At 47.3% G+C, this 25,182-nt stretch overlaps 7 protein-coding genes across 7 annotated transcripts; 4 read left to right on the plus strand and 3 right to left on the minus strand.

Moving 5' to 3' along the window:
• Positions 1–125: 125 nt before the first annotated feature.
• Positions 126–1,477, plus strand: N7479_008796 (aspartate aminotransferase family protein; the record flags this gene model as incomplete). The annotated part of the gene is made up of 2 exons (XM_057256489.1): positions 126–313; positions 367–1,477. The coding sequence occupies 2 exons, from the start codon at positions 126–128 to the stop codon at positions 1,475–1,477; spliced, it is 1,299 nt and encodes a 432-aa protein (XP_057103947.1).
• A 613-nt stretch (positions 1,478–2,090) lies between these two features.
• N7479_008797 (putative membrane-tethered transcription factor (SPT23)) lies at positions 2,091–6,379 on the minus strand (the record flags this gene model as incomplete). Its single annotated transcript, XM_057256490.1, has 3 exons — positions 2,091–2,222; positions 2,292–5,696; positions 5,750–6,379. The coding sequence occupies 3 exons, from the start codon at positions 6,377–6,379 to the stop codon at positions 2,091–2,093; spliced, it is 4,167 nt and encodes a 1,388-aa protein (XP_057103948.1).
• A 5,923-nt stretch (positions 6,380–12,302) lies between these two features.
• On the plus strand, positions 12,303–13,697 carry N7479_008798 (AA9 family lytic polysaccharide monooxygenase; the record flags this gene model as incomplete). The annotated part of the gene is made up of 1 exon (XM_057256491.1): positions 12,303–13,697. One exon carries the CDS (start codon positions 12,303–12,305, stop codon positions 13,695–13,697), a length of 1,395 nt encoding a protein of 464 aa, XP_057103949.1.
• A 1,051-nt stretch (positions 13,698–14,748) lies between these two features.
• Positions 14,749–15,320, minus strand: N7479_008799 (Tetratricopeptide-like helical; the record flags this gene model as incomplete). Its single annotated transcript, XM_057256492.1, has 2 exons — positions 14,749–14,958; positions 15,009–15,320. 2 exons carry the CDS (start codon positions 15,318–15,320, stop codon positions 14,749–14,751), a joined length of 522 nt encoding a protein of 173 aa, XP_057103950.1.
• A 1,824-nt stretch (positions 15,321–17,144) lies between these two features.
• N7479_008800 (uncharacterized protein) lies at positions 17,145–17,666 on the plus strand (the record flags this gene model as incomplete). Its single annotated transcript, XM_057256493.1, has 1 exon — positions 17,145–17,666. One exon carries the CDS (start codon positions 17,145–17,147, stop codon positions 17,664–17,666), a length of 522 nt encoding a protein of 173 aa, XP_057103951.1.
• Positions 17,667–17,883: 217 nt separating this feature from the next.
• On the minus strand, positions 17,884–19,980 carry N7479_008801 (putative RNA binding protein Ligatin/Tma64; the record flags this gene model as incomplete). Its single annotated transcript, XM_057256494.1, has 3 exons — positions 17,884–18,968; positions 19,025–19,862; positions 19,960–19,980. The coding sequence occupies 3 exons, from the start codon at positions 19,978–19,980 to the stop codon at positions 17,884–17,886; spliced, it is 1,944 nt and encodes a 647-aa protein (XP_057103952.1).
• A 2,147-nt stretch (positions 19,981–22,127) lies between these two features.
• N7479_008802 (uncharacterized protein) lies at positions 22,128–24,870 on the plus strand (the record flags this gene model as incomplete). Its single annotated transcript, XM_057256495.1, has 7 exons — positions 22,128–22,343; positions 22,502–22,662; positions 22,716–22,777; positions 22,838–22,980; positions 23,042–23,426; positions 23,494–23,724; positions 24,734–24,870. 7 exons carry the CDS (start codon positions 22,128–22,130, stop codon positions 24,868–24,870), a joined length of 1,335 nt encoding a protein of 444 aa, XP_057103953.1.
• Positions 24,871–25,182: the final 312 nt, after the last annotated feature.

Raw genomic sequence — 25,182 nt, forward strand, 5'->3', positions numbered from 1 at the left:
GCAGTGGACTGAAGAAGATATCTATCAAGGTTTCTATATATCGAAAGACTGGATCACAGTTATATAAACTGTTTATAATATCCAAAGGACTTTTTAATAACTACCCTAAATCTCTATTTCTAAAAATGGAGTCAGCTCTCCACGATGCTACGACTCGATTCATCGAGCGCCACCCTGAATCGCAACGTCTGCATAAGCTATCACTTGAGAGCTTACCGGGAGGTAACACCCGCACTCTGCTGCACACGGCCCCCTTTCCAGTGTTCATGCGCAAGGGCGAAGGTTCTGAACTGTGGGACGAGGATGGAAACAAGTAAATACACCCACCTGGGCCTAGTGAAAGCAGGTACTAACACTACTTTCTAGATATTATGATCTGGTCGGCGAATTATCCGCCGGGCTATTTGGCCACTCTCACCCGACCCTGCAAAAAGTCTTAACAGACACCATTCAGAAGGTCGGGCTGAGTCTTGGAGCAACGAATGTCTACGAACAGCGATATGCATCGTTGCTGTGTGAGCGGTTCGGACTTGAACGGGTTCGATTTACAAACTCTGGAACAGAAGCAAACATACACTGTCTTGCCGCGGCTAGAAAATTCACTGGTCTTCGTAAGATCATCGTCTTCCGCGGAGCCTATCATGGTAGCGTGCTATCCTTTGTAGATAGCATCCCGGAGAACAACGTCGACCAGGCTGATTGGGTACTACTGCAATACAACGATTCCGAGGGTGTTCGGGAAGCGTTTTCCCAGAATAACGATATTGCCGCTGTCATTCTGGAGGGTATCCAGGGAGCTGGTGGGTTCATTTCCGCAACCCCCGAGTTCCTACAAACAATCCGCGAGGAGAGTGAGAAAGCGGGGGCATTAATGATTTTGGATGAGGTGATGACGTCTCGATTGGCACCGGGGGGAGTGAAAGATCTGCTCGGGATTAGACCAGATCTTATCACTCTGGGCAAATATCTGGGCGGAGGCTTGCCATTTGGGGCTTTCGGTGGCCGAGGAGATATTATGGATGTTTTCAACCCGCTCACGCCTGGGGCTTTGGCACACTCTGGCACATTCCAGAATAACACTTTGATGTTGCACTCTGGGTATGCAGGACTCTCTGAAGTCTATACCGCTGAAGTTGCTCAGTCGTTCAATGCTCAAGGCGATGACTTGCGTCAGCGATTGGGCCGAGTCTTTGCGGGATCTAAGTTCTGCATCACGGGCCAGGGTTCTCTTATGTGCGTTCATGTCACTAAGACAGGACTTCGCGCGGAGCAAATCACTTGTCGAGATGATGTTGCGGCAGTAGAGGCCACGGATCTCAAGGAGCTTTTCTGGTTGGAACTGGTGAATGCAGGGTATTGGGTACAGAGTCGAGGAACAATCACCTTGAACATCGCCATGTCTACCACAGCCCTCGATGCGTTTGTGAAAGCTGTAGAGGAGTTTTGCAAGAGATATAGATCTTTGGTTGTACTTTAGTACATGCGTGATATCATTACAGTGGGCCTATAGAGAGACATAAAAAACACATGTGTACAGAATTCTATTTATACGTGAACAGGAACAGTCGGCCGTCGTACGGCCTGTATCCTTGATGATGTGGGTATCTATGTGTGTAGTTTGTTCGGCCCAAGATGATATTTGGGGTGATATATGTACGAACACTCCGATGTGTTTTTGAATGTTCTTTTTAAACATCTTTTACATATAGTTATACGAAGGTGGTAAAAAGCCCAAACTGTACGACAACTTTTATATATCTATATATAACCTTTGATATAGCATGAAGATATAACACAATGCACATTAGGCATGTAGGTACAAAACTACACCTGAGTGGCGGTTCTTTGACACAGTCGGCCCTATGCAACAAGACAATCGTCATAGGATTAAAGTTGGAAAGTAAGGACAGTAAGACTCAATCATGCGGATTCTACATAAATAGTCGTGCCGCGTCATTATGAACACAAATAAGAAAAAGACAGGAAACCCGACAGATAGTCCATCGTATGATAGGGTAGGTTGACTCGCTCAGGAACAACGCCTAAAAATATGTGATCAGAGAAAAAAAAAACAAAAGAAAAAAGATGCCCTAAATGCCCATTTCCACAGCCGGCTGTGTATAGCGAGCTTTTACAAATTCAAAGGTTTCCGTGACGCCTTTACAAATCCCGGGAACGTAGTTTCGACCCCAGGCGCATATAACGAGAATAAGAAGAGGAATCTGTGGAAATAGTGTTAGTTGTATGCTAGACGAAAGGAAAGAAGTTGGTGGACATGTTTGTTTACTTACCCAGATGAAGTACAGGTTTCGGTCGCTGCCTAGACCCTTCATTCTTCGAGCCTGTTGGTCTCGGAGTTGCTTTTGCTGCTCACGCGAGATGACATTGCGCCCGATTGTGATGCCTTTGATATCGTCATTCTCAACTTGAGCGAGGGAAGCCGAAGCCGAAGCGGCGGCGGCAGCAGCAACGGCACTGCTCTGGGCCTCGAAGTGTTCGTCAATAGCTGCCTCTGTTGCGGCACGAAGTAGGCTGGACTTCTTCATGTCGGACTCATCGGTGGCATCGGGGTGCGGGAACAGCTCATCGTATGAAGGTGGTTGGTTAGGATTGGGCGCAGAGGTGCCCTTCAGGTAGTCCCACCAGCCATCCCGAGCCGCAGGTCGATTAGGGACGAGGTTAGTTATGCGGCGCATCATTCCTTGTCCTTGGTAGTCCTGGAGAGTAGGCATGGCGGGTATCGCAGGTATAGCGGGCATTGCGGGCATCGGGGGCATCGGAGGGAGAGCCGGGAGATTAGGGAATGCATTAGCCACGCTCTGCTGGAATTGATTGATCTGGAGAGCCAGTTGGTCACGCCACGCGACAAGCGGTGCTGGTGGGGCGAACCCTTGAGCATCTCCGGCTGCGATGGTTTGTTCGCTATTGTCCATAATTTGTGGCCTGTCTTGGTGCATGCTAGACCGACGAGAAGAACTGAATTGAAGAGGCTCCGAGTCGGAATCGTCAGTAGTTTCCTCCTCCTCGTCGTCGAGATCATCTGAGTCATCGACACCATGGCCAAGAGACCCAGAGGCGGAAGACACCTCCCACATAGAATTGAGCGAGGCCGAGCTGCTTTGTCGGCGGCGCGATGTGAGGGATCCGACACTGCGGGATCGGTAGTGGCGAGACGGAAGCAATGCGGCTTGGTGCGCGGGGAGCGTTGTCGCTAGGTCCGCGGCGGTGAAACCTCGTACGCTACGAGTGTTGGGATTGGCGCCCGCCAGACGTAACCGGTGGACAATGTGAGCATGGCCATTGAGTGCGGCTAGATGCATTGGCGAATTGCCCGTGTTGTCTTGCACATCGGGGTTTGCACCTCGAGCCAAAAGACCCGCAACAAATCTCGTCAGTCCCAATGACGCCGCAAAGTGAAGGAGACTTTGGCCAGTCGTGCTACGAGAGTTATACCGCGGTGGCCGGGGACTGTTATCCAAGTCGACGAATTCCAAGTATGTCAGCATCTTAGAGTCGAGATCGCCAAGCTTGCCTTGGTTTTCAAGACCCGGTACTTGGCGCTGCTGACCCCCAGAGGAGTTACCGTTGCCTTGCATCTCTGCCTGCATGTTAAAGAACGCGTTTGGATCACTTCCCATGATCTGTTGCGCTGTGTGGAATGCATCCGCTTGGCTGCCCAATTTCTGACCAAGAATGTTCAGAGCTAAGCGATACATTTGAAGCTCACGATCATCCACATAGCGAAAGAACAGCTGCTGTTTGGGCATGAGGGGCTGAGTCTGCTGGACTTGGCCAAATGTCGGGTGCTCATGTTTGAACACCACGGACACCAATCCCGGTTGAAGAGCCGGAGGGGTCAGGCAATTGAGGCACTTGTCACCCCAGAATGTGGTTGTAGTAGCCAAGGTGTCACCAAAAACAACCTCCATGCCAGGATAAAATCCGCTGCCTAACAACGTAACCTCAGTACCTCCTGTGATGGAGCCCTCGGCAGGCACCAACTTGTGGATCACTGATGGCAATCGATTAGGAGTATTGTTAAGAGGAGGCCAAACCTGGCTTGAGGTATTTGCACCAAGTCCTATGGGAATATTTGGATCATGGAAGCCGTTGCGAATTGAGCCGCCTGGTGTCCCTGGGCGACTGGGATGGGTAGAGTTGGGCGTCGTCGCCACTGCTCCCCCGGCCAGTGTATCCAAGCTTTGTCGCTGGGCGGGAGTCGGGTTGAAAAATGGATTATTATCGTTGCTCTGATTGGGAGTGGGTGGGCCATTTCCATATTGAGACATGGAGGATGGGTTTACGAATGGCCGTTCAGTTGGTGAAGCGAATCCACGAGCAGCCGCAAGTTGCGCAGCATTATTCATGGCCGCTGCGGATGACTGAGGTGCCTCGAGTCGTGTCATCGTCAGTTCTGACGGAAGCCTTCCGGAGCTGCTGTGTTTGCGTCGTTTGCTCTGTGGCCCTTGGTAATCAGATGGGGATGCGCCTCGAGACAGGCTCCTGGACGCCTGAGGCACATGCGCTCCATTCGTTGAGCTCGGGGTTGCAAATGAACTGGGCGTAAGTTGATACTGTGAGTTGAATCTTTGTTGGAGACCCTGCAGATCAGTCGGCGACTGATCTGCACCAAAGGAATTTTGTCCATTCTCGCCCGAGGCAAACACTCCAACTCCCGGTACTTGTGTCCCGTCTGCGAGAGATGGCGAAGGGCCAGTCGGTGCAGGCGCGGATGGGGCTTGTGTTTTGTGGTCATCGGTTATCATAATCGAATTTGTGATTGCCTGCGCGACCACGTTGTCTAAGTGATCCTTCACGGTGAAGATAACTTGGAATCCGAGCTTCTCGTTTTGGTGTCGGCAGTAGCATGCAATCCGCATCGGCAGTTCCACTTGCATTGAGCCTGGTGGAACCGATAATCTATCGCCGTAGCTGCTGCTGGAGTTCTTTGCTGGTTCGGTCCATTCCTTGATCTCGCTGGTGTTGAAGACGATGACACGCTTCTCTTCATCCTTCTGAAACAATTCATCTTCCTCGGGCTTCCTTTGCTTCTTCCGTGACGCACGTTTCCGTTCTCGCTGTATACACCCGCTGCAGATTTTCACATCACCTCCATCCAAAGGACGTTCGTCATCCGAAGTTGGTTGATAGTGATCACCCCTTGTCCGTGCAAATGCCCGCTTCATCTTTTCTCTGTCTTGCATAGCGCTTGTGCATACTAGACTTGTATACAACTGAAGGGTATCGCGAGTAGGTTCAGTGGCAGGAGGAGCAAGAAATTTGAGTTTTGAGATGGTGTGAGAGGGAAGACGAAGTTTCTTGATGCCGGTGGGTAACGGGGAGAGGGTCAATCGGATCGGAATTTGAGTCTCAACGCGGGATTTGAGGGAGGTTGGGTGCACAGTGAGAACAGGTTGTAGAGAGTGGGCGTTCATTTGAGGTTGGGCCGGGGAGGAAGCGAAGTTGACAGGGAATTGGTATGGCGCCGGCGAGCCGAAATTCATGGCGGGTGATAACGAGGTGTGAAGAGGTGATTGGCGATTCATGTTGATGCCTCCAAAGCTTTCTTCTAGAAGTGACGAAGGAGACTGCCCGCCCCATTGCGGAGCCGCTCTATCTATATCTGGCATTGTTGTTGAGTATGGCGATTGGCCATTGAGTCCAAAAGCGAAGAACGGAGACCCGGGAGCATGGACCTGTGATTTGTTAGCATTGCGTGGAAAACTAGGCTATTCATCGAATGACTCACCGAAGGGATAGCATCGTTTGACGGCAGCCCAGCGTGATTGCTCGAAGGACTCCAGAGCTGGGATTTTGAGCGCTTCTGGGGTCTCGGGAGTGACCCATTTTCCGTCTTCAGTGGACTAGGACTGCTCGCTGCACTTTCAAAATCAAAGGCCGCATCCATCGCTTTGTTGCTGACCTCCAGATCCGGATCCATAGAGAAACCATCCATAGGGAAAGAAGGGTCGATATTGAACGGTGATTCCTCCTTGACTGACGATAACTCCGGGCGCATCCAGTCCTCCGACGGGTAACTAGTAGAAGCTAAGGGATTCTCACTATGCGCTGCGGAGTTCGTCGAAGCGATTGATGTTTGTCGCAGGTGATTCCGTGGAGATTCGGAGGACGAACTGCGACCCGAATCTTCTGGCGATTCGGCTGGAGAGTCCGCGGCAAGAGTCGACATTTGTCTCAGGGGGTTTTCGTCTTGGTATGGCTTCGAAGGGCCCGAGGCGCAATTCGGACGGGAAGTTGTGCCTCGAGCGAATAGGTCGTCAAAGTCTCCCCCGGCATTTTCAGTTGACATCTCGAGTTTTGTGGGGTCTAAAAAGTCCATGTCGGCGTCACGAAAGGTGGACTCCATGTCGTCGTCCATGATGAGAGGATCTAGGGCGGAAAACGAGGGCGAAAAGGGTGCCTGTGCTGATCCCATGCTTCGTTTGTTACCGTCTTGATTCTTGTAAATCGCAATCGACTTCAACCGTCAGCCGCCACCTTCACAACAATTCGAATATGTCGATTCAATCGCGTGTTGAAATAAAATTTCCGAGGTGATAGAGGTACAGAGAGTATGACAATCAAGTCTTGTCACGGTTTAAACCAGGGCCAGTCTCCGATCCCATGGCCCTGAGAAAGGTGAGATTGAAGGTGTTGGGGAAAGTCACTGCCTTGGGGTTATCTGGAGGAAAGGGGAGCGGGAAAACTGTGAGCGCCGATCTAGGCCGGCAGAACCTCAACAAACGTAATCACCGACTTTAATTGAGTTTATATTGAGGCGTCGAGATACTAGATTATTGTATTTACTGGAGTTGTTTGATTTGGAAATGATTATATTTATTTCATACACTTTGTACGGAGTACTTATGTTCCAAATCAACCAAAGCTTTTCGGTGTTTAAAATAGACACCTCAGGCATCACAAGGCGGTGACCAATATCGTACACACCATACGTCCACCCTTCCCGCACCTTCCATCGTTTTGATTTGCTGTTGATCCTAATTGTCCCGTCTGACAAGTCTGACTATCGCTTTTGATGTCTGTTCGGTGTACGGAATAGTCCTTGGCACTTTGAGAGACTCCGTATGACCAATGCAACTTCCTCTTCATTCGGGACCGCCGATTTGCTTCCTACACAAAAGGAATCACTCGGATTGATCACCGGGGGAGACTACTTGGAACGATGAAGTACTCCATACATCCATCCATGGATGTATGACCAGGATAACGTATGTATGCCTGTGCCAAGCGCATGATCAGGACAATATATGTATGCTTGTGCCAAGCGCATGACCCGGATAATGTATGTATACCTGTGCCAAGCGCACATACACTTAGGATCATCATGCCTCACAAAGACAGAGATTCCGATTAGCGGTCGTGTCCTACCCTCGCTAGGTTGGAGTAACACACCCCTTGATGGCGTGTATGCCCAGCTGTCAGTTCCTTACTGCGATATCGTATCAACACATCAATGCAAGTGGCATTATGATGCATTTGAAGATTGTGATCGTCGGATTCGTCATGGTAATGGACCCTGAGCAATGCTGTGCTGCGAACTTCTCACATGCCATGTGATATGTAACTATCGGAGCTCCCATAGACAGTGGATGATAATTAGATATTTTTCATATACTACTACTTACATCCCAGATCAACCAGAGTTTTTCGGTGTTTAAATAGACACCTCAGGCCGTGACAAATATAGTACACACCATACGTCCACTCTTCCCGTATCTTACATCGTTTTAATTTACGGAAAAATTGCTTCCTGAGATCAAAGAGCCCTTAGACAGGATTATAGAGATAATGAACAAAAGAGAAGACAAGGCAGAAGAATAGGTGACCGGACAGATAGCGAGGGAAAACACCCTGAGAAATGGCGTAAAGAAGTTAAGAGCTAGCCAGTCGATAAGCTCGTTAGGGTTGTGCTTTAGGGCAAGTAGATTTATAACTTTATTTCCCAGTGCCTTGCGGCCTAGGCAGCTGGAGCATGTACTTATTAGCACTACTATCTAGTTGTTAGGACCTTAGAGCTGAGGAGCCTTGGTAGATTGCGATATTGGGGCCCCCATGGGAGAAACTCAGAATATAACAACGTTGGAAGTCGCCCATATGTAGTTACTTTGTACATACATCATGTACCCCTTTGCTACCGCCTTGGTAAATAATAATGCTGATAATAATTTTAGATTTTGATTGGTAGGATTAGACCGCGTAGAATATATATAGGGATCATTATTGTATAATATCCCGTGTATGAAGGCGGTAAAAACCTTGGAAGGGTTCTATGTCCACGGATTATCCTATACTTCTGTCCACATGTTTAACACCTTTTTAATCATTCTGTTACTCTTCTAGAAGACACTTGAGATTCTTCCTAGTTTTATCTCGTCTTATCGCCCACATCAAACCGCAGCCTTCACCCCGAGACCATATTGCCATAGTTTTCTAGGTATAAATGTTCCACGAATTTGTTCCACCTGGTTGACCTCTGTGCAGTTCAAGGGATCTCGAGTATGTTAGGCACTATGGCTAAGAACCCACCGCCCTCGATCCTGCATGCTAGACGCCGACCAGTACAAGCTCTCTGTACCCTTGTTAAGTCGCTCTTCTTGTCCATTCAAAGGAAACCAACCACCAAGTTCGTGCTTCCGAAACTGCACACATTGAATGGTCTTCCTGTGGAACTCGCATTATCAATATCAGACTTCCTGTTCCCCGACGATATCCTTTGTCTCTCTATGTGCGACCATCGACTATTCGGGGCCCTTAGTCGCAAAAGAAACTTTCTTCCACTTATAGCAAGTGACAAGCTACCATTCCTACAACGAATTGAACGTGATCTGCCAAATTATTTCGTGTGCCACTGCTGCTTTCTTCTTCATCAGTTTGATGGGCCGGAAGGGCTGGCAGAAACAGGTTTACAGTTGGAGTGGCGTTCTCGCCTTCCATGTATCTCGGACTAGAAATGGCAAAGAGAAGGACTCGAAATGCGAATCCATAATCTTATGCGTCATACCGCGTACCGACTTTCCTTCCTTCATGTGCAGCTTGTGATGAGACAGTTCTACTATGGGGCCCAGTTTGGTCTTAGCGCCGAGTCGCTATATCACACTGAAGTCAGAGAAAGGGCCGAGTCAACCACTTTGTTTTCGATCGAAGCACATATCTGCTTGGAGCAAATAGGCCTTTACCTACGGATACAAGACATCATGGTAGTTAAAGATCGAAGGTTGGATCTGTTCTCGGCTAAAACAGAAACAACGCCTTCACTATTCCTTTGGATCTGTGGACATTTCTATCGTTCAGGATTTTCGATTCTTATCGACTCTGTGCTTTCGGCATACATTCCAGGCAAATCGACGGTTCCATTAAGAGGCAGCCGTGACAAATGCAACACATATTTCGATATTGAACTAAGAGAGGACGGTGATAATTTAGCCCTCGTTCTTACGAGGTGGATCAACTTGGGCCCTGGCTTGAATCCAAATGATCCGCAATGGAAGACACATGCTCGTATAGGAGCTCGTAGGCAAACTTGTGCCGTGGAATTTGACATTGCTGTAAGTCCCCGGGCCTCGTTCGAAACTGCTTGTGATACTCCAAAAGAGGTCCTGCGTTCACGCAATCTATCTTATCTCAAAAATGAAAGATACAAAGAGGTAATGATGCGAATTCCATGCACATCCAAAGCCTGGGCCTTGCCTACTCATTGAGCGGAGATGTCGAGTGGAGGTCCAGAGAAAGATGACTTTAATGTTTCCCGCCTTGCGATACGTTCACCCTCCTATTATCTGCAGGCTACCTTCTGCCTTTGCTGTCTTTCTTCAATCTCAATTCTCGTATCCACTTCGAAATGACCATTCCTATCGCTTTTGACCGGTCATATGTCGCTTTTTCTTTTATCATCCTTTATTTCCTCTTCTTTTTCAAGATCGCCCTCCGGTCCACTGCTGTCACACCACCTTGACAACCTTGTTTTTCAATCCTTTTCATCGACCCAGGGCTTCATCTGGCCACACACAAGCAACACCGTTCCGCTCATGATTTTTCGGGAAACAAAAGAGTTTAGAGACAGTGAGTTCAAATAAACAACTAGAATTCTAACATAGATCTTGTTTAATCGATTTACTACTAAGAACGATTCCCAATTTGTGATATAGAAGCGTAAAAAGTATTTTGCAACACACCACATAAATGCACTATGTAAAAGCAAAACCATTCTTTAACTTTGAGAACACTTGATAATTCTCAGTGAGGCTGATACCAAGTAATTGAAACTTCATCTATACCATATATATCTTCTTATATCCTTGCTACCTAGTTTGAGAGTCAAGAAAATGGAGGTTGTAACCAGGTTGTATTTATGTACCTTTTGTATTGAGTTGCCATACAAAGATACCTAATCCATATGAGTACATAGGCCTCTGCAAAGCCTATAAATGGGCCGGGACCCCCGGCCCAAAGCCCATTTTGCTGCATAAATATTATCTTGGCATACATAAAGTAGCTGATTAATGACTGTATTTTACGTATGTTCCAACCTGTATACTCAGGGGACAGGTAGAATTATCGCTTTCCCTTCAGAAAATAAAACATACTTCTGTTAAATATATAAGCCCCTAGTTAAAAGAAGTACTTCTTGTAAAAAAGTAGAGTTTTATGAAAATAGATTATGATTTTTGTTGATATCGCTGAGTGTGAGACTCCAGGGCTGTTACTTAGAAGAAGATAAAGAAGAGGAAGAATATACGGAGTAATGATTAACGTATAGCTTTATATATACTAGCTTAGATAGTAATCTCAATACACAAAAAAAACTAGTAAAAAAATGTATTAATTATACAGTTGCGATAGATTGGTATATTTGTATTGTTTGATAAATAATGGGGGCTCAAGGCATAAGCCCATAACCCATCGATGGGCCCCAATAATAGGCCCAGAGCCCAACCCATTAGTGGGTTGGGCTTTGTGGGCTTTGCAGAGGCCTACATATGAGTTGCTATCCAGTAAAGCCCACCAACACTACCCGGTGTTGGTGGGCTTGTCACGGTTAGTCTGAGAAATATTTTAATGGGGTGAATTGGTCAAAAGTCCGTTTAATAATCTATTTGACGAAATGATTATGCGAGATGCGAGGATCCTGTGAGAAGCGTTAAAAGCATGGGATAACGTGATTTTCCTGTGACTTGACCAATGTGATGATTTGATTTTAGTTTTAGCGCCTTTGCAATTTAGGCAATTTAGAGTGCAATTTAGACCTGACAGAATCGCTGAATATAGACCGCTCGAGACCTTTTCAGCTCTGGACTCCTATCTTTGAGGGATAGAACTGGCATGCAGCCTCGGATACGATGCTGGTGGGGTGTGTTTCAGAATAATTCTCTAAGCGCAGAGGTTATATGAAGTCTGCGGGCGTTTGAAGGGCAAACAGTTATCTCTAAGCAAAATATTGTTTAAACGAACCGGGCTGGATTGAAAAGTAATAAATGTTGAAGTTGGCTATGTAGGAATTGGTTTTCCATATCTGGTTTCAGTTCACTCGTACAAAGTACAACATATTCTACACGATCGACCTGCCAGAGCGGTATTGTGGGGTTACCAAACATGAACTTGAATTCTCCGAACTGCCCCTGAGGCCTCGAGTTTTAACGAGGTTTCTCCGAGAGAGCAAAACACTTGGAAGCTTGGAAAAGTGGAGTTGTCACTTTTAAGGGGTGAAACTCCAACTGTCACAGACAACCGCCCAGGATCGACAGCCACCAACTAGAGATATGACACAGTGTGAAACGCCCCTCCTTGATGCTCCTTAGTGACCTAGATAGAGCATAGCTTAATTACGTTTGTTCACTAGTGGGCCGCTAGTGCAGCCCTGGGAACATCCGGCGCTTTAAAGACCACATGCTTCATCTATCTGTCACCTTGTAGAGGGGGTGTCTCGGTCGCTAACAATTCTCCGCCTATGGGCGCACTCACAGACTGGTGGAATCCTTGTCCCATTTCAGAAACCCGTTGAACTCCGTTGGATCCTCTGTGATGAGAATTTCTTGGCAATTGTTGGAAAGGAGCTATGGTGCCGGCGAGGACCTGCATATATAAGGCTCTGGCATCAGCGCCTCAACATGATTTTACTCATCCATCCTTTGCATTCCATTCTTTTCAAGGTCTAGTACCATCCATTCTCTTTTTTGGGTTTGACTTCATTGACTGAAGTCCCCTTTTCATTCTTTTATTCCTCATCTTTGATACTCTGATCCTTCGATCCAACGCTGCGCGTTTTTATCCTCCACCCTTACAAGATGTCTGTATCAAAGATTGCTGGCCTCCTGCTTAGCTCGGCCGCCATGGTCGCTGGTCACGGTTACGTGTCGGGTGCTGTTGTTGATGGCACCTACCAGAAGGGCTTCATTGTCGACACCTACAACTATATGGCCGAGGTGCCCGAGAACTTCGGATGGGCCGAGACTGCCACCGATCTCGGCTTCGTTGACAGCACCGGCTACTCCGGCCCCGACATTATTTGCCACAAGGATGCCACTCCCGGTGCGATCTCCGCCGAGATCAAGGCCGGTGGCTCTATCGAGCTGCAATGGACCGAGTGGCCCGAGAGCCACCACGGCCCCGTCATCACCTACATGGCCAACTGCAATGGTGACTGCTCCAAGGTCGACAAGGCCACCCTTGAGTTCTTCAAGATCGATGAGGCCGGTCTGATCGACGACAGCAGCGTTCCCGGTAAATGGGCATCTGACGATCTCATTGCCTCCAACAACAGCTACACTGTGACCATCCCCAGCGCTATCGCCTCCGGCAACTATGTTCTCCGTCATGAGATCATTGCCCTGCACTCCGCTGGCGAGACCAACGGTGCCCAGAACTACCCCCAGTGTCTCAACCTGAAGGTCACCGGTGGCGGCAGCGACTCTCCTAAGGGCGTGCTCGGCACAGCCCTCTACAAGGCCGCCGATCCCGGCATTCTGGTCAACATCTACACCTCCATGGACTCCTACGAGATCCCCGGTCCCGCTCTGTACACCGGCGCTTCCTCGGGCTCCGAGACCACTGCTCCCTCCGCTACCGAGACCACCGCCGCAGCCACCACTGCCGCGCCTACTGCCCCTGCCTCAACCGTGAGTGCTCCTGCCCAGAGCTCCTCTTCGTTCGCGCACCCGCACTTCACCCGCCGTCCCACCCGCAGCCCCAGCGGCACCCCTACTCCCTCGTCTACTCCCTTGCCTACTCTCTCAACTTCCATCTCTACTGGAATTGATTCCGAGTTTACCGGGGTTCCTGTCGTGACCGAGACTGCCACTGCCATTGCCACTGCCACTTTCACTTCCACTGCTACTCAGGTTACTGACGAGGCTGCCACACAGACTGCCAGCGGTCCCGCCGATAGCGTCACTATCACCACCACCTCCCCCGGCCAGTCCGCCCAGAGCTCTGTTCCCGCTGCTGGTGGTGACGCCTCCGAGCCTAGCGCCACTACCACTGCCACTGCTGCCCCTACCGCCGCACCCACCGCAGGCTCCGGCTCCGGTTCTAGCTCCGGCTCCGGCTCTCAGCTGGACCCTAAGGACTTCTCCAAGTACCTCAGCTCCCTGAGCGCTGAGAAGCTCCTCGAGGTCATCCGCACAACCGTGAAGTGGCTTGTCTCTGACAAGAAGGTCCACGCCCGTGCGCTTTCTTACTAAAATGCTCGCTTTGCGCGCTTGATTTATAGCCTTGGATGACTTTACATCTATTTCTATATATCTTCATGTGAATCTTGATATTGAACGTCTTTGAGATCTGGATCGGGTATCCTGTCTTTTTGTTGATTGTTCAATTTGGACTGATTGTAACAACACCGTGTTACGGATTTCTTTTCTTTTTCCTCCTAGCCTTTTGCACAGGAGACGATAGATCTGCTTCGGTCTTTTTTTCTACTTTACCTTTATGAATGGAATTGCTAGGTTGCTCAATCTTGTTACATTGTAGATGAACACGCACTATAAGATCCTACAAACACCGCATAGGCTTTTGGTGATAAAATATCCCCGAGAAGCCAATGATATGCTTCTATATCTCTCTGCATATATATGCTATAGTTTTTGTGGGTTCTTTGCTCGAATCGTTCAATACTGTTTGAATAGAAGCCTATATTTCTGGACTTCGTTTCCTCCCCTGTATGTAACCCTTCAGTTGAATGGAAGAAAGTGGAATCATGGCAACACCGGAGTCCGTCGGTTGCAGGTGACGAATCCGACTGAAGTTGTAATGCATTCCTGCGATGCAACATGATGCACATAACATGCAGAGAAAAATGTAACCGCTGTCGAAATGCACGACAGAGCTGATCTTACTTCCACCGGGTGTGAAAGTCGTGGCAAGTCGGCGACTTAGGGTTATCGTTGAAATCACCGATTCCATGCCAAGTCACCGAGAACAAGAATAGTCGACCGTTCATGTGGCTGCAGTCCTCGACGAGGTACGTAGTTTGACTAAAGATAAGATTTGAAACGTTGTATGTAAGAGCACTCTATTGGGCTTTGGGATGTTCTTTTAAGATGTATCTGAATGCGACAAAAATTATAAACCGCATAGGGAGCTTTCTATGTACCAGGGACTAATTAGGATTCTCAAAAAAATATAACTCGAGTCGTTTATCTTGTTCAAAGCTTTCATAGGAGGAGTAAAACCATGTTTTGCCTCTCGCTGACTTTAAATATATCATTCTTAAGTATACTATAGCTCTGAAATGTTTCAAAGATCTCTATGGGTAAATTCATTCTCATGCATCATAAGAAGACCCTCGAGAATCTGATGAGCACTCTCCCTTGCTTCTGTTATGGGCAGCGGTGGTCGGTCACGCAAATAGTGCCATAGATCGTCTAGTTCAAGATGCTCCATTACAATGAACAGAGCATCGGGAATCTCGTACCATCCAAATGACTTGACGAAACATCGGTCGTACTAGAAGCGGTTCAGAAACAATTTCTAATAACATTTTTCGGGGAACTAACCCTTGAATGTGAGAACTTAGCTACGGCTTCCTCCTGAAGATAACCAATGCTGGCAAATTGCCTAGTAGTCTCAATCTTCTGAACGGCTCGAAGATCTGTTTCCCGTCTGCCTTTAATGCATTGTTCCAGACACACAGACCCGCAACCCCCTCTTCCAGTTTTCTTTTGTCGCTTCCAATGTTCCATCCTAGAAACAAGTCGCCGTCTAGCAGTGGGGTCCGATTCTTCGTATGTGCGGACAGTCTCGTTCGAGTCGGGGACAAATATAGTCCTCAGTTTGGAATCGAGGACTAGGCCAGGGATCCGGGCCATTTAAGGTCTCAATCGTATCTCTAGCATGAAAATTGCCATGATTGCAAGAAAACATGCTTATTTAAGGGCTGAGAGTTGCGATTTCCCTGTGGAGGCACTAAACTTTACGACTATACCCGTGCTATCACGTGGTAGGTCATTTGCGCCATATGTATGTAGTTGATAATTTCAATTAAAAAAGACATCATTTGTAAGACATGTGAATGGAAACGATAGATAAAGATGCGAAATGACTGAATGGAGTAGAAAAACAGCTTTGAATGATGAAAAAGACCGACATATACAGTATGGTGTTAAGGGAATAGGATGAACAACTAAAGACTCAAGAAAAAAAAGAATCCTGAGACCCGGAATCGAACCAATCTGCGAGCTTCGAGAAGCATAGGTATGTGTCCCAGACACAAGCCTACCCGTCAGGGCGCTGTGCTGCCATTACACCATCCCAGGGAAATTTGAAAGTAATAAACCGGGAGTAAGTCAAGACAAGAGAAAGGGAACGAAAGACCTGGGGATGAGAAAGAGAAATAGTCCTGAGATTCGGAATCCAACCAGGATCTGCGTGCTTCGAAAGGTACAGGTATGTGCTGAAGACAATAAGAATGGGAGTGAGTGAAGACAAGAGAAATGTGTTGCCTGTGTCGGAGAGGGAATAAGCTTTGTTATGTCGGAGGATGTTCACGGGTAGGCAGGGCAAGTGCAAGGGAAAGCCATGGTCAACGGCCGACTCGTAGAAGCAACATTCACCTGACATACAGTATATTGTCTAGCGTCAGATATAACATGCGTATGACTTTATTCGTTTCCAAGAGTATGTTCCTATTAAGTTTCCTGGATCATAGGAGCTTTTTACTTGGTCTCCCATTCTATATGTCGTACATATCATCCAAAAACCGAAACAGCTCTATCAGTATCACAGGGATAACTCGCTGCTCTATTTTCTATCTTCATGTAGACGAAGAAAATGAAAACCAATATGTCAAGACCAGCAAGGAAGATATAGTAGGTGGAGAGGAACATAATCCGAAAGGTTCATTGTCGTCGGACATTCTAGCCCTAACCAATGGATGTAGGAAACTCTATATGCAAGAACACTCCGATGTCTTTCTTGGATGTCGTTCTTTAAAGATGCACTTTTCAGCAGGGGGGAATATCTGAAGGCAATACAAATCATAAAACGACTGTTTATGTGTAACTAGAGATAAAAGACTTTAGGTACTAGATGACTTGACAGGAGAGCATCGGACTTTGGGAGCCCTGAACGGCGGGCGTCTGAATATCCAAGTGATAAGACATTTTAGGACCATATAAACATATAAATTGGTTATTACTACCTACATGTATCCATGATAAGGATAAGCCAATTTTTATTTCTGTTCTCGCAGCCTTCTCTGCTATGAGGAATATCTCATGGATTAAATACCCGGGGGACTGTCAACAAACATCAACTTCGATACTGTTAACACCCTGTTCCAGATTGCAGTACACCCAACAGATTTTCAATGATAACAAGGAGCTCTCATCATATTACTAGGTATATTTGACGTAAAATCTTCCAAGTCGCAGAGAGTCGTAGTCATAAAATCCACTCAGGATAAGAGTGTCAGGTAGCACAGACTTTATATACGAATGAAGCCCTGGAGTACAAGGCAGCGTGAGGGCATGTGGAAAGCGTGAAATCATGTGCTGTATAAACTCTCGGGTCATTCTTCTCCGTCGACTCTGACATGCAATCAACTTCATTTAAAATCGCAAAAAGCCACATCATTTCCAAGCCATTCAATACCTTTATATAAGAATTCCATCAAAAACTAAAAGAGAACCACAATGCCAACACCAGAGGATACCGATACCAACAGAGCCGAGAGCAGCAATACCTCCAACCCAGCTGCCAACCCGGGACCAAGCACCGAACCCAGCATTTCCGGCATACACGAGTCCACACAGCAACGACCAGATAATGCGCGACGCACAGAGATCTACACCGATAACCCGGGCCATGCAAGTCATCTTACTGACGAGGAACGACAGAGACTAGAGGCTCTCGCTGCAGATTCGAGCGCCGGTGCAATTTTCGTTACGTATGATTTGGTCCACAGGATAGATACGCTCATAGCGGATGGGACCCGTCGTACGGATGAGGCTTTGATGCAGTATTTGTTCCAGGATGATATTTGGGAGGCTGTTGATATCGGTGGTATCGATTATACGGAGACACCGGAGAATAGTAGGGATAGGAACGGGAACGGGGACAGCAATGGAGGACAAGGTGGTGAGAGCGAATTGAAATTGACGAATGGAACGGGGGAGGGCCATGAAGAGGAATTAAAGCAACAGAGTGATATTTAATTAAATGTTGGCCCGGAAATGGGCTTTCTGTGATTCAGGTGCCTAAGTGGGTTTCTATGGCGATAAATTAGAGAAAGGGTATCTGGGAAAGTAGTTTTATCCATCCCATCATGCGCATTTTCTTCATTTTTAGAGCTATGCTGCAGGTTATTTTATTGTTTGTACAGGAAACACGCCTTATATCTAGCGGTGATATATAGAAATAATCTTTTGGCGATCATTTCTTCTTCTTGGTCTTATCCACAACCTCGATCATCTGTGGCTTCAATCCACGGCGAATAAGAGCTGTCTCAATGGCCTTTCGCTGGTCGCCCTGAACCAAAACCTCCATGATTCCCTTGGGGGCACCAGTAGCCTGTGTGACACTAGTGCTGCCGGCACACTTCTTCTGTAGCTCCTGTGCTAACAAACTAGGAATGATACCGAAGACTTCCAAAGTCATGACTTTGGTAACAGTCTTAGAACCCGTTCGTTTCTCGAGAGTGACAGTGACCTTGGGTGCGGTACCGGCTTTTGGCTTGACGTCTGCAATAGTTTGACCGGTCTTCAAAATGACATGGTATGGCGAGAGTAGTGTTTTATCATCCATGAGCCGTTTCAAAAGACCATCGCGAGTGACCTTACCGCGTGCGAGTGTCCCTTTATCTTCGGTTGATGATGAAGTGAAGACGGAGTTCGCGAGGAATGGGTTGAGGGTTATGATGCGGCGGTTCTCTTTTGAGATGATTGGTGGATTTTGGGATTCAAGATATTGATCCAAATGACTGGATACATCGGAGTATTTGTAGAAGTTATTTGTGTCGCTGGCGGGGAGGGCAGGGAAAATATTTGGCACCAGCTTTCCTGATGGCCGATACAAGCTTTGCACAGTGATCGTCTGGCCCACTGAAGGGTCGGAGCCATCCGTCGCAGCCGACTTTTTGCCCTCAGGTGCAGCCGTTTTACTGTTCTCCAGGGCACGCGGCGAAGGCAGTCTGTATGGCACAAATCGCTGGATCCGATAATCCTCAAAGTCTACATCCAAAATGACCGTCTCTTGGCCATTACGTTCCTTAGTTTTGACAAGCTTGGATTTGTCGAGATGTTTCATGAACTTTTTGACGTTCTTCCAACTGGTTTTTTTGATGTTGTAATGCTGGGCCTGTTGGGGGGTGTACACAGGAAGATAAGGAGTAGTGAAGTTAGCTATCAATGCCGAAGCTGTGATTGGCAGTGGAACACCATGGTCGGTCGCTGATGGGTTATCCTGTTTGAGCTTGTAGAGGGCGTAGACAAAAGCATTGACAAACGCCTCATCAATTTCTGTTATTTGTCAGTATCTGGCTGATAAAGAGGAAGGGAGGGGATGGATGGCTCACCTTCTGTTGTGGGTGCCTCTTCTTCTGCAGCAGGTTCCTCGTCCGCAGTTGGGTCATTGCTGGGTGTTTCAGTGTCCCCTGAGGCGGTTGTAGCCTCATCATCCTCAATTTTCAACTCCTCGATTTGTTCCTCGAATCCCTTGGTCTCATCCTCGTCCCAGCCCTTCAAGTACTCTGGAGCTGGTCGACCCGGCAGTGACGCAGAGCTCCACGCCCAAAGCTCATCGCCCTCCCAATGCAATCCACGGACTGCATGGCCCTTCGTGCCTTGAACTTCTCCCAATGCCGAAACATCGATCTCACAGATGCCTACAAAACGTGGCACTGTATGGCTGTCTATACTCGCGACTGCGACAACGGCGCCCTTGACCGCCCTTGCGGGGAAAGGAGGTTCATTCGCAAGGCCCGGTGTCATCAAGTCAGCTCCACCATGGAGCTTCCCCATCACAAATTCCGGGGTGTAGAGTAAGGGAACTAAATTCGGGTTGTGCCATAGTGTATAGATAGTTGGGTATAGTTGTTTGTCGGCCCCCGGGCCGTGTTCCAGCTTAAACCATAACACCCGCTCATCACCATCGGGATGTGTGCCAACATACACGATCCCTTGAAGCTCACGAAGGTCTGGACCAGCGGTGGTTGTAAAACGAGCAGTTTGAGTGTTATCGGGCAGGAGGGCATTCCGGATCGATGTAAGACTCAAGGCGGGGGCAGATTCTGTGCTGGGCGCGGACGAGTCTGCTTTGGTGGGGGTTGAGGTAACGGAGATCTGGTAATCCTTGATAATTTGGTCAGCAATCTTCCTACGATCAGAAGACCGTAGTGGAGAAAGGTTTTTGATCTATTCTATATTAGCATAGGTTCTTTTGTAGTAAGAGCGTTGCACGCGTTGCACCTGGCAAAGCTTGGAGGGGTAGTGCGGGGGAAGGGCTATTTACCGTAGGCTTCTTTTTGAACATAATTGTAAGCTCAAATGTATAGACTAAAAGCGCAGGATATGGTTGAATTTGGACAGGCCAGTTGAAGAACTGGAGAGGAAGAATATGTTGAGAGTCAAGAGATGACGTGCGAACAAAGAATCTCCGGGTCTCCACATGGCCTGAAGAGGAAAAGACCTCAACTCAGCTATTCAGCGTTTGCACATCTGCAATCAGATGATTCTTAAGTGAGCGGGCACCTACCAAGAACCCCAATTTTTTGATAACTATTTAAACAACTACGCGTGATAAATTCCATTATAGAGGGCATTTGTTAAAGAATGCATTTTTATTAAAACTAGAATATGAGGACCTGTGGGATTGGCGCCGAAAATGACCGCTTTTGAGGCCAGAAACGGCTGCCTTTCCATTGCCCCTTGACTGCCCACTGCCCTGTAACACCACTATTCTGCATCCACCCAGCACTTTTAACAAATGCAACACAGATTTTGAGCTTCAACTATAAAAGGATGGTAATAATCTAGCCTTAATTACTACAAGGTGGATCATCTTGAGCCCTGGCTTAGAAGAAAGCTATCTAGGTTGGGGAAATCCTGCCTGTAAGTCAATTTCGAGGAGCCTGATTTCCATGTATTCGACAGTTGTGAGTCTTCAGGATTCGTTTGAGACTATTTGTGATACTCCAGTAGGTAGAAGCCCTGCGTGTACGTAAGACACCCTGACTTCACAGAAAAACGTGAAAAGAGTTGATGACGGAGAAGGGGTCCTTCAGGCATGGAGTCTGGACCTTGCCCTCGCGAGTCAGCGGATAAGTCGAGTTGAAGCTATTTCTACAGTATGCCAAAAGTTGACCCTTTTCTTGTTTCTAGCATCATCTAGCTATTCCCATAGTATCTTCCCGCTCAAACGATACATCAAAAGTTGAATTGACAATCTTTCGATAAGAGACGTCCATGCTCTCAGATGTCTTTCCAGATGTCTCTTCTTCATTCCTTTTTCCCCCTTGGCGTTAAGTCTAAAGTATAATGACTGGCCACATACTGTAAAATGTGACACATTCCATAAACGTTACTCTTTCCCTTCGAACGGGCTATAGATCGCTCTTTCTTTACGTCAAAGCCTCTGTTTGTCCATTTTCAACTTCACTATCATTTTCCCATATGTATCTTTTCATCAATCTCAGTCTTCATTTAGCCACAAGTAACGCTATTTCGGTTATGACTTGTCCAGCCAAGAAGAGTCCAAACAAGGCGAGCTATGTCCCAATTCTATTTCGGTTGTCCTTCACTAATTTCTCCTGTCTTCTAAAGAAACACCGGTCTGAGCTGAGCCAAAGCTTTCGTACTTCCTCCAAATGGCCACTGGCAAGACAACCTTTTCCTTACATTCCTCTTCACGTGCCTTATGAATATATCCCATCTAAGAGATGCTGCAACTGAAAATCCAACACGGTCCACTCGGCACGCTTTGGCATACACGCGACGATTTTGAGACCATAATATCAAATTATAGGACTAACTGAGGTTTCAATATGCTGTTCTCACCTGCTCGATGATTTATGGCAGGAGAGCAACGCCGAAAAGCTGCTCAAGGAGATCCAAGTGTCTGTGGCAAGATTAACAGACAACATAGACAGGGGTCGCAGCGGGGAGGAGGTGGCCAGGAAGGTGGTGGATATGGAAGTGCCGAGGCGAAATAGCCTCGAGCAAGAGATCAAGGAATCGCGCAAGAAAGTAGATGAGCTTGTGTGCGCTGTTCTCCATGAACAGTAGATGTATAGCTTCGTTTCCCAACGCCTCGGGGCCTGGACGATATCTGGAGATCAAACCAGAATAATAAGCTTACTGAAAGACAATCAATTCAAGCAATAAAGTTGTAATCAATGCCCTTGTTTTGTAGATTTTGGGTCAAAGACCACTACTGACAGGTTACATATTCCGCCGATCTTTTCCCGATGCCAGGAGACCGTTATTCCAAAGTGGAGTAATGAATGACAGTCGACCAATAACATGATGAGAACCAAGTACAGTAATACAATTGGCTTGTTATTCCTTCTTGCTCCACCCTCATGCAATAAAGTCCTTGATTAATATAGAAAAATCTGAAGCGCACACTAGCCTTTAGGAACCACCGTAGACAAACAAAACCTCCCAGCGATAACTATCACTATGGCCCCAAAGAAAGCAGTTGAAGCCCCGACGAACAATGTCGTTGCCTTCGGGCGCGTCAAGTCCAACCTCAAGATGGGTTGTGTTGGCCTGCCAAACGTCGGCAAGAGTTCGCTGTTCAACCTCATGACAGAGCAGAGCGCAGCAGCAGAAAATTACCCATTCTGCACCATTGAGCCAAATGAAGCGCGCTGCAGTGTCCCTGATCCAAGATATGTACGTTTGTTCCACTGCGATTTCTGTGCGGGTATTTCCACGTGATGGATATTACCCCTCCAGAGCTAGCAGGAGGCTCTTAATAAAAAAATAGTGTAGTATGACACTTATACTTTTATTACACTTATATGAACACCATAGCTAATAGTGTGAGATAGGACTTCTTGTGCAAGGTCTGGAACCCACCGAGTAAATACCCTGCGTATTTGCAGGTTACCGACATCGCGGGTCTAATCAAGGGAGCCAGTGAGGGAGCTGGATTGGGAAATGCTTTCTTGAGTCATATCCAGGCTGTCGATGGCATGTACCACGTTGTTCGGTACGTTTGTCGCGGAAACTTGACGAGTGAAGTAGCTACTTATTGTTACATAGGGCGTTTGATAACGATGAGGTTCTTCATGTGGATGACTCCGTTGATCCTGTCCGTGACTTGGGTAGGCATTCCCCCGTTACAGGACGCATGAGAAATATACGCTAATAGTGCCGTGGCGCAGATACGATCCAGAGCGAGCTGTGTAAGAAGGATCTGGATATTCTCCAGAAAGCCAAGATTGCCGAAGAGGCAATTGTGCGCAAGGCTGGAGGCAAGTTTAAGATGCTGCCGCTGTTCGACGAGACAACTGCGAAGATCAAGGCGGTATGTCACGGTCTCCTTTCGAAGATATCCACATGTATACAAGTTTACTAACTCCTTCCAGCTCTTGGAACAGGATAAGCCCGTCAGAGATGGAGAGTGGACAACTCCTGAAATTGAGTTGATCAACGAGAAGGTTTGTCCAGGATTCCACGATGCTCCCGATGTCAGAGACAATACTAACAATACCAAGTTGCGCCTCATCACTACCAAGCCCGTAATCTACCTCATCAACCTTACGATGAAGGATTACCTCCGCCAAAAATGCAAATACCTGCCCAAGATTGCAGAGTGGGTTAAGGCCCACGGCGGCCAAGGCACAGATATCATCCCCTTCTCCGTCGAGTTTGAGGAGAAGTTGTGGTCCATGAGGGAGGACAAGGCAGCGCTAGATGCCTTCATGGCCGATATTAAGGTCCAGAGCCGCTTGGGAAAGATCACTACCGAAGGTATGTTATGGCTCCGCTATTATATATTTGCCTCACATACCGTGTTTTATACTAACAATCATGGCAGGTTTCACTAAGCTCGGACTGCAGTATTACTTCACTGCCGGCGAGAAAGAGATCCGCTGCTGGCCGATCAAGCAGGGAACCCTGGCTCCCCAAGCAGCTGGTGTTATCCACGGCGACTTTGAGCGCGGTTTCATCAAGGCTGAAGTTGTCGCCTACCAGGATTTCCATGATCTCTGCAACGGTGAGAAGTCGATGGCACCCATCAAGTCTGCTGGAAAGTACAGACAGGAGGGTAAGACTTATCTTGTCCAGGATGGTGATATTATCCACTTCCAGTTCAATGTTGCGCCCCCGAAGAAGAAGTAGAGAATTAAAGGGGATCGTCGGGGGACAGAATATCTATTAAAAAAAAGACATATAAAAGGAATGTTTGAGAAGACTACCCAAAAAAAAACATCCCAAGGACGCATGCGTGGCCGATTATTCTTGTTCTCTATAAGTTGATTTTTTATACCGATGATTGACTAACTTACTTCGAGTGTATAGATACAAACTACTCATAAGTAGGCTAATAAGAGAATTAACTTATTCACAATCTAGTGGGAATTCCCATGGGCGCCATGGTGGACGTTGCACGGGATATGTCAAGGCCTAGTTATGACCGCCTGATCCCAACCTGGGCCGTAACAAGAAGACGCCGGTCCTATAGCTCCGATATCTCAACTATACTACTCAAGCCTGAATTGTACAATTTCTCTCCGACGATGGCTTTAGGCGGCTTCGTTGGATGAGAAGAAATGTAAGGTGGATATTTCATTCTTTCTCTTTCCCGAAATGACAGGCGCTCTTTCGGTAACTGGAGCACTGACTTGGGAGGGCCCATCCGCTTTGATATCGTTCAACGAGACATATTGTGCTATACATTATTGTCAGGACTAGGGTTAATGGCTGCAAGTTCTGTCTGTCTTTGAACAAACATACGACATTGCTTCATGGCTAATATTTTCTGATTCTGCCATATGGTGATGAGGTCGGTGATGAGGCTCGTAAGGTTGAAGATCAGGTCAACTATAAAGTCGATTGATACAGCCATGGTTTGAGTGCAGGCAGACTTTGGGTGACTGTTATATTTGGGTACTATGGAAGCTGGAATTGATGGGTATCACGCAAACTATATAGGATTGACACAGCCACGATGGAAACGCGAACTAACAACACTGCTGCTCTCACATCTGCCAAGAATTACCCAAATAGGTAATTTACTCAGACTCACAGGCTCATGCCAAGAATCGCCTGTTTAGGTAGCGGTCAGTCCATGACCGTCCTCGTTCAAGCGGCAATACAACTTCAGTACACGACTCATGTATCTATCGATCACTATTGGTTGTCACCACGCAGCCACATTACATTTAGTCTTGCTCAACGCTCGTACAATTAGCGGGCTGTCTCACCCCGCGACCCTTCCGGGGAAAACTCTCGCATCTGCTTCGCTGGCCGTCCGGGTACTTCACTTTATGGGGGGTTTCCCTCCCGCTGACTCGCGGGTCCCTCCCGGTTCCCAAATTTCACCTAATCTGGGAAATACGTTGAGACTCAGGCTCAACTTTTTAGGGCAATGTTATATATACCGGTGGGTCAAAGGATGGAGCAGAGGAATGTGTGATTCAAGTATGACTTGCAGGACTGTGAGGGGTGGAAGCACACTGCCACACAGCTGTGATGATGATGACAATTTGTTGGGTCACTTCTT

The sequence above is a fragment of the Penicillium vulpinum genome, assembly GCF_028829585.1.
Source record: "Penicillium vulpinum strain IBT 29486 chromosome Unknown utg000004l_segment0_segment0, whole genome shotgun sequence".
In the NCBI taxonomy this organism is placed as follows: domain Eukaryota; kingdom Fungi; phylum Ascomycota; class Eurotiomycetes; order Eurotiales; family Aspergillaceae; genus Penicillium; species Penicillium vulpinum.